The sequence below is a fragment of the Coregonus lavaretus genome (genome assembly GCF_964263955.1).
Source record: "Coregonus lavaretus genome assembly, chromosome: 37".
NCBI classification, from domain to species: Eukaryota; Metazoa; Chordata; class Actinopteri; order Salmoniformes; family Salmonidae; genus Coregonus; species Coregonus lavaretus.
Genome location: NC_140024.1, coordinates 1,291,646 through 1,307,622, shown reverse-complemented (window position 1 = coordinate 1,307,622; position 15,977 = coordinate 1,291,646). Strand labels below are relative to the sequence as shown.

General features: G+C 45.5%; 1 protein-coding gene across 2 annotated transcripts in view; it reads left to right on the top strand.

The window, feature by feature from the left end:
* The window catches only part of LOC311111695 (low-density lipoprotein receptor-related protein 4-like), a 201,856-nt gene that overhangs the window by 114,316 nt on the left and 71,563 nt on the right, over positions 1 to 15,977 (top strand). For both annotated transcript variants that reach the window (XM_084154489.1, XM_084154488.1), the window contains exon 3: positions 7,600 to 7,716. In XM_084154489.1, coding sequence (XP_084010615.1) covers positions 7,600 to 7,716 — 117 coding nt within the window. The remainder of the gene's footprint in view (positions 1 to 7,599; positions 7,717 to 15,977) is intronic.

Below are 15,977 nucleotides of genomic sequence, written 5' to 3'. Positions count from 1 at the left end.
CCTGGATTCACCTGGTCAGTCTATGTCATGGAAGAGCAGATGTTCTTAATGTTTAATACACTCAGTTTGGTTGTACACACATAAGTACCCACACTCCTCATGGGTCTCCATTCTAGTAGCACTTCAATCACAATGTGCTACTTTAAAGCATATTGAGCACGTCGGCTTGATAGCATCATAGGCCTATTTACTGTAGTGGAGCTGAGGAGGCCAAAATAGAGCCTATCTGACGGGCCCCACAGCTGCCTCTGTTGCCAAGACAAACTATATTTGCTGCACCACTGCTCTCTGCTAATGGTATGAGATGATGTGCTGGGTCGGAGCCATGCCAAGAATCAGATAAGCCACCTCTGTCGGTATAGGTTATGAAAGGAAAACACAAAGCTAGAGATAGCGGGGGAAACGGCGAGAGTTTTTTGTGTGTGTGTGTGTGTGAGAGAGAGAGAAAGAGACTGTCCCTGCAGGTATGCTGAAAGTTCTGAGATGACCTATAAACCTCTGCTAGAGCGAGTTCATGTTACAGATGTGCTATTTGTGTAAGTGTCCATTACATTTGCCAATACACAAAGTCAATTATGTTCTCTCCGTACATAAAATAGGTATAGGTAAATAGTATAGCAGTTACGATGTGATTGAAAGACACATTTTTCTTTTAGGCACAAACAGTATATTGTTCCCATTACGGGTACTTGAGAGCCCATTAACTTTGATCCTTGGAGCCACTTAAAACCTCCCACATTCATCTCCATGAAACAGCACCCTCTTCCTTAGGAGAGGGGGGCGGAGAGGGAGAAAGAGAGACTCTTGTACACACCTTTCCTCTTTATCTGCAGTATTTCTCTCGCTCTCTCTCTCACACACACACACACACACCATGAACCAAGTGGCCCGTGTGTTTGCACATGTGTGTGCATAATGGTGATGGGAATGGCAGGTGTGTGGGAACACTGGTTGGAATGTGAGTTGGAATCCTGTGGCTCTGCCAGGAATAGCCTTGGGAAAGGCAAAGTCAGAGTGTATGGATTACACTCACACACCCTGGGAGAGATGTTGAAGTTGAAGCACATTCTGCTTCTTAGACCATGGAGAGAGATGAGGAAAAGTGGATTTGTGTGTGCGTGTTCGCGTGTTCGCGCTTGGAATGCAGTGGGATGAGAGGAGCTGAGCTGAGCAGGCATCAAAGCATTAGGAGGAAACCTCATCAACTACCAACTGATCCACCTGATACCACAACCAAGACATGCACTGTGTGTGTGTGTGTGTGTGTGTGTTTGTTAGATTTCTCAACTACTCGTGTGTGTGTGTGCAGGAATGTAGTGGTCAAAAATAGGTGGCTAAATGTTGATTGCCGTCCGCGGTGAGTAAAGTAACGCTCTATATACTTTCAATGCCCTCCACTACAACATTGTTTGTATATAGTATGTATGGGCTGGAAGTAGAGGCCTAAGCCTCGGCTGAATTCGTGACAGTACCCCCCCTTGCCGCGCGCCGACCCTGGCCTCTGGGACGGTCAGGAGGACGCGGAGCAGGGCGAGTCGGATGACTACGGTGGAAATCCCTCAACATGGAGAGATCGAGGATGTCCCTTCTAGGGACCCAGCACTGTTCCTCCGGACTGTACCCCTCCCACTCCACGAGATACTGCAGGCCCCCCACCCGACGCCTCGAATCCAAGATGGAACGGACCAAGTACGCCGGTGCCCCCTCGATGTCCAGTGGGGGGCGGAGGAACCTCCCGTACCTCAGACTCCTGGAGCGGACCAGCTACTACCGGCCTGAGGAGAGACACGAGGGGTTAATACGGTAATTAAGAGGAAGCTGTAACCTATAACAGACCTTGTTCAATCTCCTCAGGACTTTAAATGGCCCCACAAACCGCCGACCCAGCTTCCGGCAGGGCAGGCGAAGGGGCAGGTTTAGGGTCGAGAGCCAGACCCGGTGGCGGTCGGCGCTCGCCTTTTGTCGCCTGATGGCCCGCTGCAGGCGTACATGGGCAGCGTTCCAGGTCTCTTCCGAGCGCCGAAACCACTCATCCACCGCAGGAGCCTCGATCTGGCTCTGATGCCAAGGTGCCAGGACCGGCTGATAACCTAACACACACTGAAATGGAGAAAGGTTAGTAGAGGAGTGGCGGAGTGAGTTTTGGGCCATCTCTGCCCAGGGGATAAAACCCGACCACTCCCCCGGCCGGTCCTGGCAATAGGACCGCAGAAACCTACCCACATCCTGGTTAACTCTCTCCACCTGCCCATTACTCTCGGGGTGAAAACCTGAGGTCAGGCTGATCGAGATCCCCAGACGTTCCATGAAAGCCCTCCAGACCCTTGAGGTGAACTGGGGACCCCGATTCGATACAATATCCTCAGGCACCCCGTAATGCCGGAAGACGTGTGTAAATAGGGCCTCAGCAGTTTGTAGGGCCGTAGGGAGACCTGGCATAGGAATGAGACGGCAGGACTTAGAAAACGATCCACAATGACCAGGATCGTGGTGTTCCCCTGTGAGGGGGGGAAGGTCCGTAACAAAATCCACCGATAGGTGGGACCACGGCCGTTGTGGAACGGGTAGGGGTTGTAATTTCCCTCTGGGCAGGTGTCTAGGTGCCTTACACTGGGCGCACACCGAGCAGGAGGAAACATAAACCCTCATGTCCTTGGCTAAAGTGGGCCACCAGTACTTCCCACTAAGACAGTGCACTGTCCGACCGATGCCAGGATGACCAGAGGAGGGTGACGTGTGAGCCCAATAAATCAATCTATCACGAACCTCGAGCAGCACGTACATACGACCCTTTGGACACTGGGGGGGAGTGGCCCGGTACGTAACGCTCGCTCGATGTCCGCGTCAACCTCCCACACCACCGGCGCCACCAGACACGACGCCGGAAGTATGGGAGTGGGCTCAATGGACCTCTCCTCTGTGTCATACAGTCGGGACAGGGCGTCTGCCTTAGCGTTCTGGGAACCTGGTCTGTAAGTAAGAGTAAACACAAAACGCGTGAAGAACATGGCGCACCTTGCCTGGCGAGGGTTCAATCCAGATGTACTCCAGATTGCGGTGGTCAGTCAAAATGAGAAAAGGGTTTTTAGCCCCCTCAAGCCAATGCCTCCACACTTTCAGAGCTTTAACCACAGCTAACAGCTCCCGGTCCCCCACATCATAGTTGCGCTCCGCCGGGCTGAGTTTCTTCGAAAAGAAAGCACAGGGGCGGAGCTTTGGTGGCGTACCCGAGCGCTGAGACAGTACAGCTCCTATCCCAGCCTCGGACGCATCCAACTCAACCTGGAATGGTAAGGAGGGATCCGGATGAGCCAGCACGGGAGCCGAGGTAAACAGGTCCTTCAGGTGACCAAAAGCCCTGACCGCCTCAGCTGACCACTGCAGTCGCACCGGTCCCCCCTTCAGCAAGGAGGTAATGGGAGCCACTACCTGACCAAAGCCCCGGATAAACCTCCGGTAGTAGTTGGCAAAACCCAAGAATCGCTGCACCTCCTTCAGTCGGCTAATTACGCACGGACGAAATGCGGTCAATCTCCACCTCCACACCTGACGCGGACAAGCGGTGCCCTAGGAAGGAGATAGACTCTTGGAAGAACAGAAATGTATCCGTCTTCACATACAGGTCATGCTCCAACAGTCGACCAAGCACCTGAAGCACCAGGGACACATGCGCGGCCCGTGTAGCGGAGTATATGAGGATGTCATCAATATACACCACAACACCCTGTCCATGCAGGTCCCTGAAAATCTCATCAACAAAGGATTGGAAGACTGATGGAGCATTCATCAACCCGTATGGCATGACAAGGTACTTATAGTGCCCAGAGGTGGTACTGAATGCTGTCTTCCACTCATCTCCCTCCCGGATACGCACCAGGTTGTACGCGCTCCTGAGATCCAATTTAGTGAAGAAGCACGCCCCGTGCAATGACTCCGTCATACTAGCAATCAGAGGTAGTGGATAGCTGTACTTCACAGTGATCTGATTAAGACCACGGTAGTCAATGCACGGGCATAAGCCACCATCCTTCTTCTTCACAAAAAAGAAACTCGAGGAGACAGGGGAAGTGGAAGGCCGAATGTATCCCTGCCTCAGAGATTTGGTGACATGTTTCCATAGCCACCGTCTCCTCCTGTGACAGAGGATACACGTGACTCCGAGGAAGTGCAGCGCCTACCTGGAGGTTTATCGCACAATCCCCCTGTCGATGGGGTGGTAACTAAGTCGCCTTCTTTTTACAGAAGGCGAGAGCCAAATCGGCATATTCAGGCGGAATGTGCATGGTGGAATCCTGGTTTGGACTTTCCACCGTAGTTGCCCCTACGGAAACACCTACACACCTCCCCGAGCACTGACTTGACCATCCCTTGAGAGCCCTCTGTTGCCATGAAATAGTGGGGTCATGAGAGGTTAACCAGGGAAGCCCCAACACCAATGGAAATGCAGGAGAATCAATCAGATAGAGACTAATGTTTTCCTCATGACCCTCCTGCGTCTTCATCCAGAGTGGAGCTGTGACCTCCCTAATCAGACCTGACCCTAATGGGCGACTATCTAGGGCATGTATAGGGAAGCGCACATCAACTGGCACAATAGGAATCCCTAAACTACGGGAAAACTGACGATCAATAAAGTTCCCATCTGCGCCTGAATCTACTAGCGCCTTATGCTGGGAATGAGGAGAAAACTCTGGAAATACGACATCTATACACATATGCGCAACAGGGAGCTCTGGGTGAGTCGGGTGCCTACTCACCTGAAACGGTCCACCAGTGCGACTCCGTAAAGACCCTCCCCAGCACCGACCAGCACGTATGTTGTCTGCGGCCACAGTTGGTGCAGGGTACGGCCCCTCTACTGGTATCCCTAAGAGCAGCACCTCCGAGCTCCATAGGGGTAGGGTCGGAGGTGCTGGGGGGTGGAATGGACGTCCCCTGATCCGGACGTCCGCGGGTGGCCAACAGGTTATCCAGCCTGATTGACATATCCACCAGTTGGTCCAGGTTAAGGTTGGTGTCCCTGCAGGCCAGTTCCCGACGAACGTCCTCCCTTAGGCTGCATCGGTAGTGGTCGATAAGGGCCCTCTCATTCCATCCTGCGCTGGCAGCCAGAGTCCTAAAGGCCAGTGCAAAATCCTGTGCGCTCCTCTTCTCCTGTCTGAGGTGGAATAGACGCTCACCCGCCTGTCTGAGGTGGAATAGACGCTCACCCGCCGGGTAAACTCCTCATAACTTACAGATGCTGCGTCTATTCCTCTCCACTCGGCGTTGGCCCACTCGAGCGCTTTACCGGACAGACAGGAGATGAGGGCGGACACGCTCTCGTATCCCGAGGGAGCCGGGTGGATGGTTTCCAGGTAGAGCTCTACCTGGAGCAGAAAACCCTGACACCCGGCAGCTGTACCGTCGTATGCCCTCGGGAGCGAGAGCCGAATCCCACTGGACCCAGGTGGTGAAAAGGTGGACAGCGGTGTAGGGTGGTGTAATTGGAAGAGGTATAGGAAAACCTCCTCTATCCCATCGCTCCATAGTATTCACCACTCGTTCCATTGCGGTGCCGAGATCCTGGATCATGGTCGCTTGTTGTTGGACGCGTTCCTCCATCGATCCGGCTGGCACGGCTGTACCCGCTGACTCCATATTTGGTGCGTGTTTCTGTCAAGGCGTCAGTGTAATGCGGTAGGACGAAGTCAGGCGCAGGACACAGAGCTAATCGGAAAACGTACTTTACTCGTAGGTATCTTAATGAACACACCTCCACGCAGGGAGGAACAAACCCGCTCACATACGACTACGACTACCCACCCCCCCCCCCCAAAAAAAGGCAAATAATTGTTTGGTGTGTGATTGCTCATGTGCGTGTGTTGTTCGTGTGAGCACAAATGTTTTTTATACCTTATGGCGGCGTGTTTCTTTGTTTATCTTCTGCTTGTGGGTGTCCTGCCTGCATACGTGTGTATTCACACTGTGCTCTCTGTCGCCCAGATCAGTTGAATTACTGAAAGATGTTACATTGAAAACTTTCAAAAGGGAATTCAGTGTTAGTTGCTAGCTCAAAGACTGTGCTAGACTGCTAATGCAAATAATCTCATGGTAGAAGTTGCCCCTAAACACAGATCTTGGATCAGATTACCCTACACCCAATCCTAACCTTAACCACTAATAGAGGCTAAAAAAGTTATGTCCATGTATCAGTAGTTCAGGGTAAGTTCTACAAACTCTTGCCAAGACACTAACACACAGCTCTTTACTTCTACAGTAACTCTTCACTGAACTGTGACTGAACTGTGTTTCATTCTCCACGTCAGTGATTCAACTCACTGTAATTGACACTACCACCACTGCACAGATGTGACCACTATTCATCCTATCATTCTGGAGAGACAAGGGATGGTTCTGGGGTAGAGGAGGAAGGAGCGAGAAGGGGATAATTGACTAAATACCATAAATTGTGTAGCTACCTTCTCAGTTTTCAATTTGTTCCACTGTAAACTCATATGATTGATCTGTTGCCTAAGACTTGAGATCTTAGTAATGTACATCTCAAATGGCACCCTATTCCCAATGTAGTGCACTACTTTTGACCAGGACCCATATGGCTTTGTTCAAAAGTAGTGCATTATATAGGGAATAGGGTGCCATTTGAGACACATCCTATGTGTACGACGACGCTGGGCTTCATTCTATCACATGAAAACTGGTGGCAATGAGGCGTGTTTGTGAATAAATTAATGTAGGAATAAATATGAGTGGGGTCTGTTCTCCTTCTGATGCTGCCTGCCTCTCTCTCTCTCCCTCTCTCTGCCTGCTTTTGATCACTGTGTGACTCGCTGCTTCATGACAACCCAGCATCATCCCTCTGTCTCCAATATGTCTCTCTCACTATCTCTCTCACACTCTCTCTCTTTCCATGTCTCTGTTGTGTTTTCTGTTTCTCTATTTTTTCTCTCTTTCTCTCGCTCTCTCTCTCTCTTAATAATACAGGACCCATACAGGGAAATATGGGTCAGTCGGGCTTTTCTCTCCCCGTTACTCCATAGTGTCTCTGTCACACAGACACACACACATTATTCATTCATACATCACTCAGTAAGTTCAGACTTCTTAGCTGGCTGCCGCATGGGCTGCTTTACTCAGTGACGTCATGCATTTTTCATGTAGTCCATGTTGGATGGTCAATGTTTCATACTTCATATCAACATGCACGCACATGTGTGTTTGTGTGTATATATTAGTGGCCTGAAGGCCTACAAGAAAGATAACATAACTCTTCCTCTTCTTCCTCCCCCTCTCCCTGTGGTAATTTCATTATCTGTTGATGACAAAGAGCCAGTCATTCTGCGACTTCTTTAACCTGTCTCCTCCCCTTCATCTACACTGATTGAAGTGGATTTAACAAGTGACATGAATAAGGGATCCTAGATTTCACCTGGATTCACCTGGTCAGTCTATGTCATGGAAAGAGCAGGTGTTCTTAATGTTTTGTATACTCAGTATATTGGCTTTGTCCATGGGGCCGTGTTCGCTGTCATGCATTTGTGTGTGTGTATGCCCATACTTTGTTACGGCTGTGTTAATGGCTGGTATTTTCCTCTGTAGTGCTGCCCACCTGCTCTCCACTGGACTTCCACTGTGACAACGGGAAGTGTATCCGCCGCTCCTGGGTGTGTGACGGGGACAACGATTGTGAGGATGACTCCGATGAACAGGACTGTCGTAAGTCACATACACACAGAAACACATATTCACAATTTTTGTGAATAACAACGTAATATCTAATCTAACACACACATTCATGCACATCAACAAACCAATAATACAAAATACGCCTAAACTTTTAAAAACGTTATCTGTCACCTTGACACTTGATAGGGGGTAAAACAATTTTTCCCTAAAAGGAAGGCAATGTCATTATTTGTTAGCTAGCTAGGCTACCAGTTAGCCTTTACCCCCCTATTAAGTCTAGCTAGCTAGCTCGCCCTACTGGCTGCTGGCCAAATTAGCTAACATTCTTGATTCTAGTTACTAAGATAAATAAAACATCTCAAATTAGCTACTCACTTTAGCTTTAACTTCTTTGAGGTATTTTCTGAACAGCTTCTCACTTCTTTGTTTCTTCAGTTGTCAGTTCGACCACACACTGTTTACACACTCATTTGTGGCACCCAAATTCTAAAATGACAGTTGGAACTCTACAGCAGAAAATATGTGATTCTTGTTGCTAGGCTACCAGTTAGTGCTTTTAGCTTGTGGTTTGCACTCGCCTTTATCCAGAGGGAATACCAAAAGTATAGCTAGTGTCTGAAAGAATGTCTTCAAAACTCAAATAAGCATCAGAAATTGTCCTTATTTAGCATATGATAAAGCATATCAAGATCCTGATATACTTTACTGACTGTATTGTCCCCATTTGGAAATGTTGTTGCAGTATCCTGTACACGTTTAAAGTGGTGTTTAAATACAGTAGACAACAAATTGACAATAAAAAAATCATAATGGTTATATACAGTATATACCAATTCAAGAGACTAGCCAGCTGGCCTTACTGGGTGGGTAGGAACATTATCCCCAGCTATTTAGGAGGGATTTTACACCTGGCACAAACGATTGTCTAGTTCTGTTTTTCCTGCCCGGGGATGCCCTAAACCTGCAACCAGAGGGGAGTAGTTCAAAGTCCGGGTACAGGGGGTGGCTTGGGTCTAAAAAGATTTTGTGAGCCTTGCTGAGGGCCCTAACCTTGAATATTTAATCCAAGCCTGTCTGTTTGACTCCAAGTACCTTGCTTGCTGTGATGATAATCCTTCTCAGCATATGTTTTCGGTCTGACTGTGGAATTGCCAAACCAACAAACAATAGAAAAAGTTAAAATACTCTCAATGAAAGATTTGCAAATCAGAGTCAGTATAGTACAGTCAACATTAAAAGATCCCACCTTTTTGAGAATGTACAGTCTCTTTTTGTAGATCAGGTCTATACATGTACTCCACTGAAGCTTATTGTCCAAGAGGACAGCCAGATATTTGTCTTCCTCTACAATCTCCATGTTCTGACATCTGATAGATGTTGCTGAAGTCTATGCACATCTCTTTGGTCTTGTTGGTATTGAGGACCAAGTGTGATTCATCACACCACTCTACAAAGTCATTTAGAACCGGGCCATGGTGTTCCTAGTCATCATGCCGCAACAGGCTGATCAAGGCAATGTCATCAGCGAACTTAACCAGGTGTACAGTACCAGTCAAAAGTTTGGACACACCTACTCATTCCAGGGTTTTTCTTTATGTTTACTGTTTTCTACGTTGTATAATATAGTGAAGACATCAAACTATGAAATAACACACATGGAATCATGTAGTAACCAAAGAAGTGTTAAACAAATCAAAATATATTTTATATATACATTCGTCAAAGTAGCCACCCTTTGCCTTGATGACAGCTTTGCATTCTCTCAACCAGCTTCATGAGGTAGTCACCTGGAATGCATTTCAATTTACAGGTGTGCCTTGTTAAAAGTTAATTTGTGGAATTTATTTCCTTCTTAATGCATTTGAGCCAATCAGTTGTGTTGTGACAAGGTAGGGGGGGTATACAGAAGATAGCCCTATTTGGTTAAAGACCAAGTCCATATTATGGCAAGAACAGCTCAAATAAGCAAAGAGAAATGACTGTCCATCATTACTTTAAGACATGAAAGTAAGTCAATACGGAAGATTTTAAGAACTAAGAAAGTTTCTTCAAGTGCAGTCACAAAAACCATCAAGCTCTATGATGAAACTGGCTCTCATGAGGACCACCACAGGAATGGAAGACCCAGAGTTACCTCTGCTGCAGAGGATAAGTTCATTAGTTACCAGCCTCAGAAATTGCTGCCCAAATAAATGCTTCACAGAGTTCAAGTCACAGACACATCTCAACATCAATTGTTCAGAGGGGACTGTGTGAATCAGGCCTTCATGGTGGAATTGCTGGAAAGAAACCACTACTAAAGGACACCAATAAGAAGAAGAGACCTGCTTGGGCCAAGAAACACGAGCAATGGACATTAAACAGGTGGAAATTTGTCCTTTGGTCTGGAGTCCAAATCAGAGATTTTTGGTTCAAACCGCTGTGTCTTTGTGAGACGCAGTGTGGGTGAACGGATGATCTCCTCATGTGTAGTTCCCACCGTAAAAGCATGGAGGGGGAGGTGTTATGGGGTGGGGATACTTTGCTGGTGACACTGTCTGTGATTTATTTAGAATTCAAGGCACAGTATTCTGCAGCGATACGCCATCCCATCTGGTTTGGGCTTAGTGGGACTCTCATTTGTTTTTCAACAGGACAATGACCCAACACACCTCCAGGCTGTGTAAGAGCTATTTTACCAAGAAGGAGAGTGATGGAGTGCTGCATCAGATGGCCTTGTCCTCCACAATCCCCCAACCTCAACGCAATTGAGATGGTTTGGGACGAGTCGGATGGCAGAGTGAAGGAAAAGCAGCCAACAAGTGCTAAGCATATGTGGGAACTCCTTCAAGACTGTTGGAATAGCATTCCAGGTGACGCTGGTTGAGAGAATGCCACGAGTGTGCAAAGCTGTCATCAAGGCAAAGGGTGGCTATTTGAGGAATCTCAAATATAAAATTATATTTTGATTTGTTTAACACTTTTTTGTTAACTACATGATTCCATGTGTGTTATTTCATTGTTTTAATGTCTTCACTATTATTCTACAATGTAGAAAATAGTAAAAATTAAGAAAAACCCTTGAATGAGTAGATGTGTCCAAACTTTTGACTGGTACTGTACTTGGATGTGTAGTGTCAGCGTTTGTTGCCAGTTAATGGGGCTTTACTATTCTTAGGTAGGGGAATAACTTTAGCTTCCTCCAGGCCTGAGGGCACATGCTTTCGAGTAGGTTTGAAGATATGGCAAATAGGAGTGGCAATATCATTTGCTATTATCCTCAGTTATTTTCCATCCAAGTTGTCAGACCCCAGTGGCTTGTTCATCGACAATAATACTTTTTTCAGCTCTTCCACACTCACTTTATGGAATACAACATTTCAATGCTTGTCTTTCATAATTTGGTCGCGTTTCTTGCTGGCATGTCATGCCTAAGTTTGCTAATCTTGCCAATGAAAAAATCATTAAAGTAGTTGGCAATATCTGTCGGTTTTGTGATGAATGAGCCATCTGATTCAATAAATGATGGAGCTGAGTTTGCCTTTTTTCCCAAAATGTCATTGAAGGTGCTGGAATGCTTTTTACTATTATTCTTTGACATTTATCTTTGTTTCATAGTGTAGTTTCTTCTTCTTTTTATTCAGTTTAGTAACATGATTTGTCAATTTGCCAGTTGGTTGTACAGCCAGATTTCTTTGCCATTCCTTTTTGCCTCATCCCTCTCAACCATACAATTTTTCAATTCCTCATCAATCCACTGGGATTTATGAGTTTTTACAGTCATTTTCTTAATATAGTGGCTTGCAAAAGTATTCACCCCCCCTTGGCATTTTTCCTATTTTGTTGCCTTACAACCTGGAATTAAAATGGATTTTTGGGGGGTTTGTATCATTTGATTTATACAACATGCCTACCACTTTGAAGATGCAACATATTTTTGATTGTGAAACAAACAAGAAATAAGACAAAAAAACAGACAACTTGAGCTTGCATAACTATTCACCCCCCCCAATGTCAATACTTTGTAGAGCCACCTTTTGCAGCAATTTCATCTGCAAGTCTCTTGGGGTATGTCTCTATAAGCTTGGCACATCTAGCCACTGGGATTTTTTTCCATTCTTCAAGGCAAAACTGCTCCAGCTCCTTCAAGTTGGATGGGTTCCGCTAGTATACAACAATATTTAAGTCATACCACATATTCTCAATTGGATTGAGGTCTGGGCTTTGACTAGGCCATTCCAAGACATTTAAATGTTTCCCCTTAAACCACTCAAGTGTTGCTTTAGTAGTATGCTTAGGGTCATTGTCCTGCTGGAAGGTGAACCTCCTTCCCAGTCTCAAATCGCTGGAAGACTCAAACAGGTTTCCCTCAAGATTTTCCCTGTATTTAGCGCAATCCATCATTCTGACCAGTTTGCCAGTCCCTGCCAATGAAAAACATTCCCACAGCATGATGCTGACATCACCATGCTTCACTGTGGGGATGGTGTTCACGGGGTGATGAGAGGTGTTGGGTTTGCGCCAAATATAGCGTTTTCCTTGATGGCCAAAAAGCTCAATTTTAGTCTAATCTGACCAGAGTACCTTCTTTCATATGTTTGGGGAGTCTCCCACTTGGCTTTTGGCGAACACCAAACGTTTTTACAAAAAAAAAAAAATCTACATGCAATGGCTTTTTTCTGGCCACTCTTCCATAAAGCCCAGCTCTGTGGAGTGTACGGCTTAAAGTGGTCCTATGGACAGATACTCCAATCTCCGCTGTGGAGCTTTGCAGCTCCTTCAGGGTTGTCTTTGGTTTATTTGTTGCCTCTCTGATTAATGCCCTCCTTGCCTGGTCCGTGAGTTTTGGTGGGCGGCCCTCTCTTGGCAGGTTTGTTGTGGTGCCATATTCTTTCCATTTTTGTTTCGGATATTTTTTATAAACCAACCCTGATCTGTACTTCTCCACAACTTTGTCCCTGACCTGTTTGGAGAGCTCCTTGGTCTTCATGGTGCCGCTTGCTTGGTGGTGCCCCTTGCTTAGTGGTGTTGCAGACTCTTGGGCCTTTCAGAACAAGTGTATATATTCTGAGATCATGTGACACTTAGATTGACTTTATTTAACTAATTATGTGACTTCTGAAGGTAACTGGTTGCACCAGATCTTATTTAGGGGCTTCATAGCAAAGGGAGTGAATACATATGCACACACCACTTTTCCGTTATTTATTTTTTCGAAATTTTTTGAAACAATTAATTTTTTTAATTTCACTTCACCAATTTGGACTATTTTGTGTGTGTCCATTACAAATAAAAATCCATTTAAATTACAGGTTGTAATGCAACAAAATAGGAAAAACGCCAAGGGGGATGAATACTTTTGCAAGGCACTGTACAGCACTGACTGATTAGGCGCTGCCAAACGTCACATCAATAGCAAAATTGTCGGGCAAATGTGGATTCAATCCTGCGTTTTGTGCATATGGAAAGTTTCAGGGATATTTTATTTCAGCTCATGGGACCAACACTTTACATGTGGTGTTTTATATTTTTATTAAGTATAGTTTACCCACCTTTTTTTACCACTACATCACTGGACCTAACCAATAAAGCTGCCAGTTGGAAGCAATACGTTTTTTTTGTAGCCATTAAGTAGTAGATTCCCAAATGCCCAATAAAAACAGTAATTTAGCTGGAATTGTGTAGTAATGCGAATAGGAAATGTTTGTTCACCAGTAGGCATGTCCCAAAACTCGGCTCATCACTACTCAAATTACAAAATCATCAGTACGGACTTACCACTCATGTATGTAGTAAATAAGTAGTGAAACAACATATTATTGAGTAGAACATGTAAGGTAGTGATGAATGCGAAGTTTATTTTTATTTTTCATGAGGCTGTGGTAATATACTGCCATCTGGTGGCGACTAGAAACCATTGCATAATATGAACTGTTACACATTTATGGTCCTTGAAAATAAATATTAGTGCTTGAAAAAGTACTTGAAAGTCATCATATAGAGAAAATAAGATGTCCACATAGGCCTATCTCAGGATATCTAATGAGTCAATATCCAGCAATACCATGTATGATGTCTGGAGGGAATCCAAAAATTATGGAATCCAAAAATGCATGTGCGGAAAACTCGTCCTTATTTTCAGCATATCAAAAAGCATATCAAGATCCGGACATGGACCTCAGCCAAGAGAAGCATATCTGGAATCAATATAGCTTACTATCTTGAATGTGCTGAGAAAACACAGATATGTGATTCATACAGTCAGTATTTGTCAACATGAAGAGAGAAAATAGGATATCACATACAGTGGGGAGAACAAGTATTTGATACACTGCCGATTTTGCAGATTTTCCTACTTACAAAGCATGTAGAGGTCTGTAATTATTATCCCAGGTACACTTCAACTGTGAGAGACGGAATATAAAACAAAAATCCAGAAAATCACATTGTATGATTTTTAAGTAATAATTTGCATTTTATTGCATGACATAAGTATTTGATCACCTACCAACCAGTAAGAATTCTGTCTCTCACAGACCTGTTAGTTTTTCTTTAAGAAGCCCTCCTGTTCTCCACTCATTACCTGTATTAACTGCACCTGTTTGAACTCGTTACCTGTATAAAAGACACCTGTCCACACACTCAATCAAACAGACTCCAACCTCTCCACAATGGCCAAGGCCAGAGAGCTGTGTAAGGACATCAGGGATACAATTGTAGACCTGCACAAGGCTGGGATGGACTACAGGACAATAGGCAAGCAGCTTGGTGAGAAGGCAAAAACTGTTGCCGCAATTATTAGAAAATGGAAGAAGTTCAAGATGACGGTCAATCACCCTCGGTCTGGGGCTCCATGCAAGATCTCACCTCGTGGTGCATCAATGATCATGAGGAAGGTGAGGGATCAGCCCAGAACTACACGGCAGGACCTGGTCAATGACCTGAAGAGAGCTGGGACCACAGTCTCAAAGAAAGCCATTAGTAACACACTACGCCGTCATGGATTAAAATCCTGCAGCGCACGCAAGTTCCCCTGCTCAAGTCAGCGCATGTCCAGGCCCGTCTGAAGTTTGCCAATGACCATCTGGATGATCCAGAGGAGGAATGGGAGAAGGTAATGTGGTCTGATGAGACAAAAATAGAGCTTTTTGGTCTAAACTCCACTCGCCGTGTTTGGAGGAAGAAGAAGGATGAGTACAACCCCAAGAACACCATCTCAACCGTGAAGCATGGAGGTGGAAACATCATTCTTTGGGGATGCTTTTCTGCAAAGGGGACAGGACGACTGCACCGGATTGAGGGGAGGATGGAAGAGCCATGTATCGCGAGATCTAGGCCAACAACCTCCTTCCCTCAGTAAGAGCATTGAAGATGGGTCGTGGCTGGGTCTTCCAGCATGACAACGACCCGAAACACACAGCCAGGGCAACTAAGGAGTGGCTCCGTAAGAAGCATCTCAAGATCCTGGAGTGGCCTAGCCAGTCTCCAGACCTGAACCCAATAGAAAATCTTTGGAGGGAGCTGAAAGTCCGTATTGCCCAGCGACAGCCCCGAAACCTGAAGGATCTGGAGAAGGTCTGTATGGAGGAGTGGGCCAAAATCCCTGCTGCAGTGTGTGCAAACCTGGTCAAGACCTACAGGAAACATATGATCTCTGTAATTGCAAACAAAGGTTTCTGTACCAAATATTAAGTTCTGCTTTTCTGATGTATCAAATACTTATGTCATGCAATAAAATGCAAATTATTACTTAAAAATCATACAATGTGATTTTCTGGATTTTTGTTTTAGATTCCGTCTCTCACAGTTGAAGTGTACCTATGATAAAAATTACAGACCTCTACATGCTTTGTAAGTAGGAAAACCTGCAAAATCGGCAGTGTATCAAATACTTGTTCTCCCCACTGTATCTCAGGATATTGAATGAGTCCATGTCCGGCCCTAGAAAATGTCCATCGGTGATATTTGGAGTAATCCCAATATCGTATATGTCGAAAAGACACATCTTGATTCAGAATTTGTAAGGATATGGTGCAAAAAAATACAATAAAAAATTAATAAAAAATTCCATTGGAAATGGTCTGTATGCTCTAGAATATCAAAAATATGTAATGTAAAGATATCCCCTGATATGGACCCTTTTCGTCCAGTGGGGTGTGTGTGTGTGTGTGTGTGTGTGTACACAGGTAAGGAGCAGTCATCATGAGTGAGTTGTAAAGGAGACCCCTACTCCCCCTTCTGTCCACTGGCAACACGTGACCACACCCTAATGGGAGGTCACTGCTCCCATGGCAATCACACCTGACTCTGAG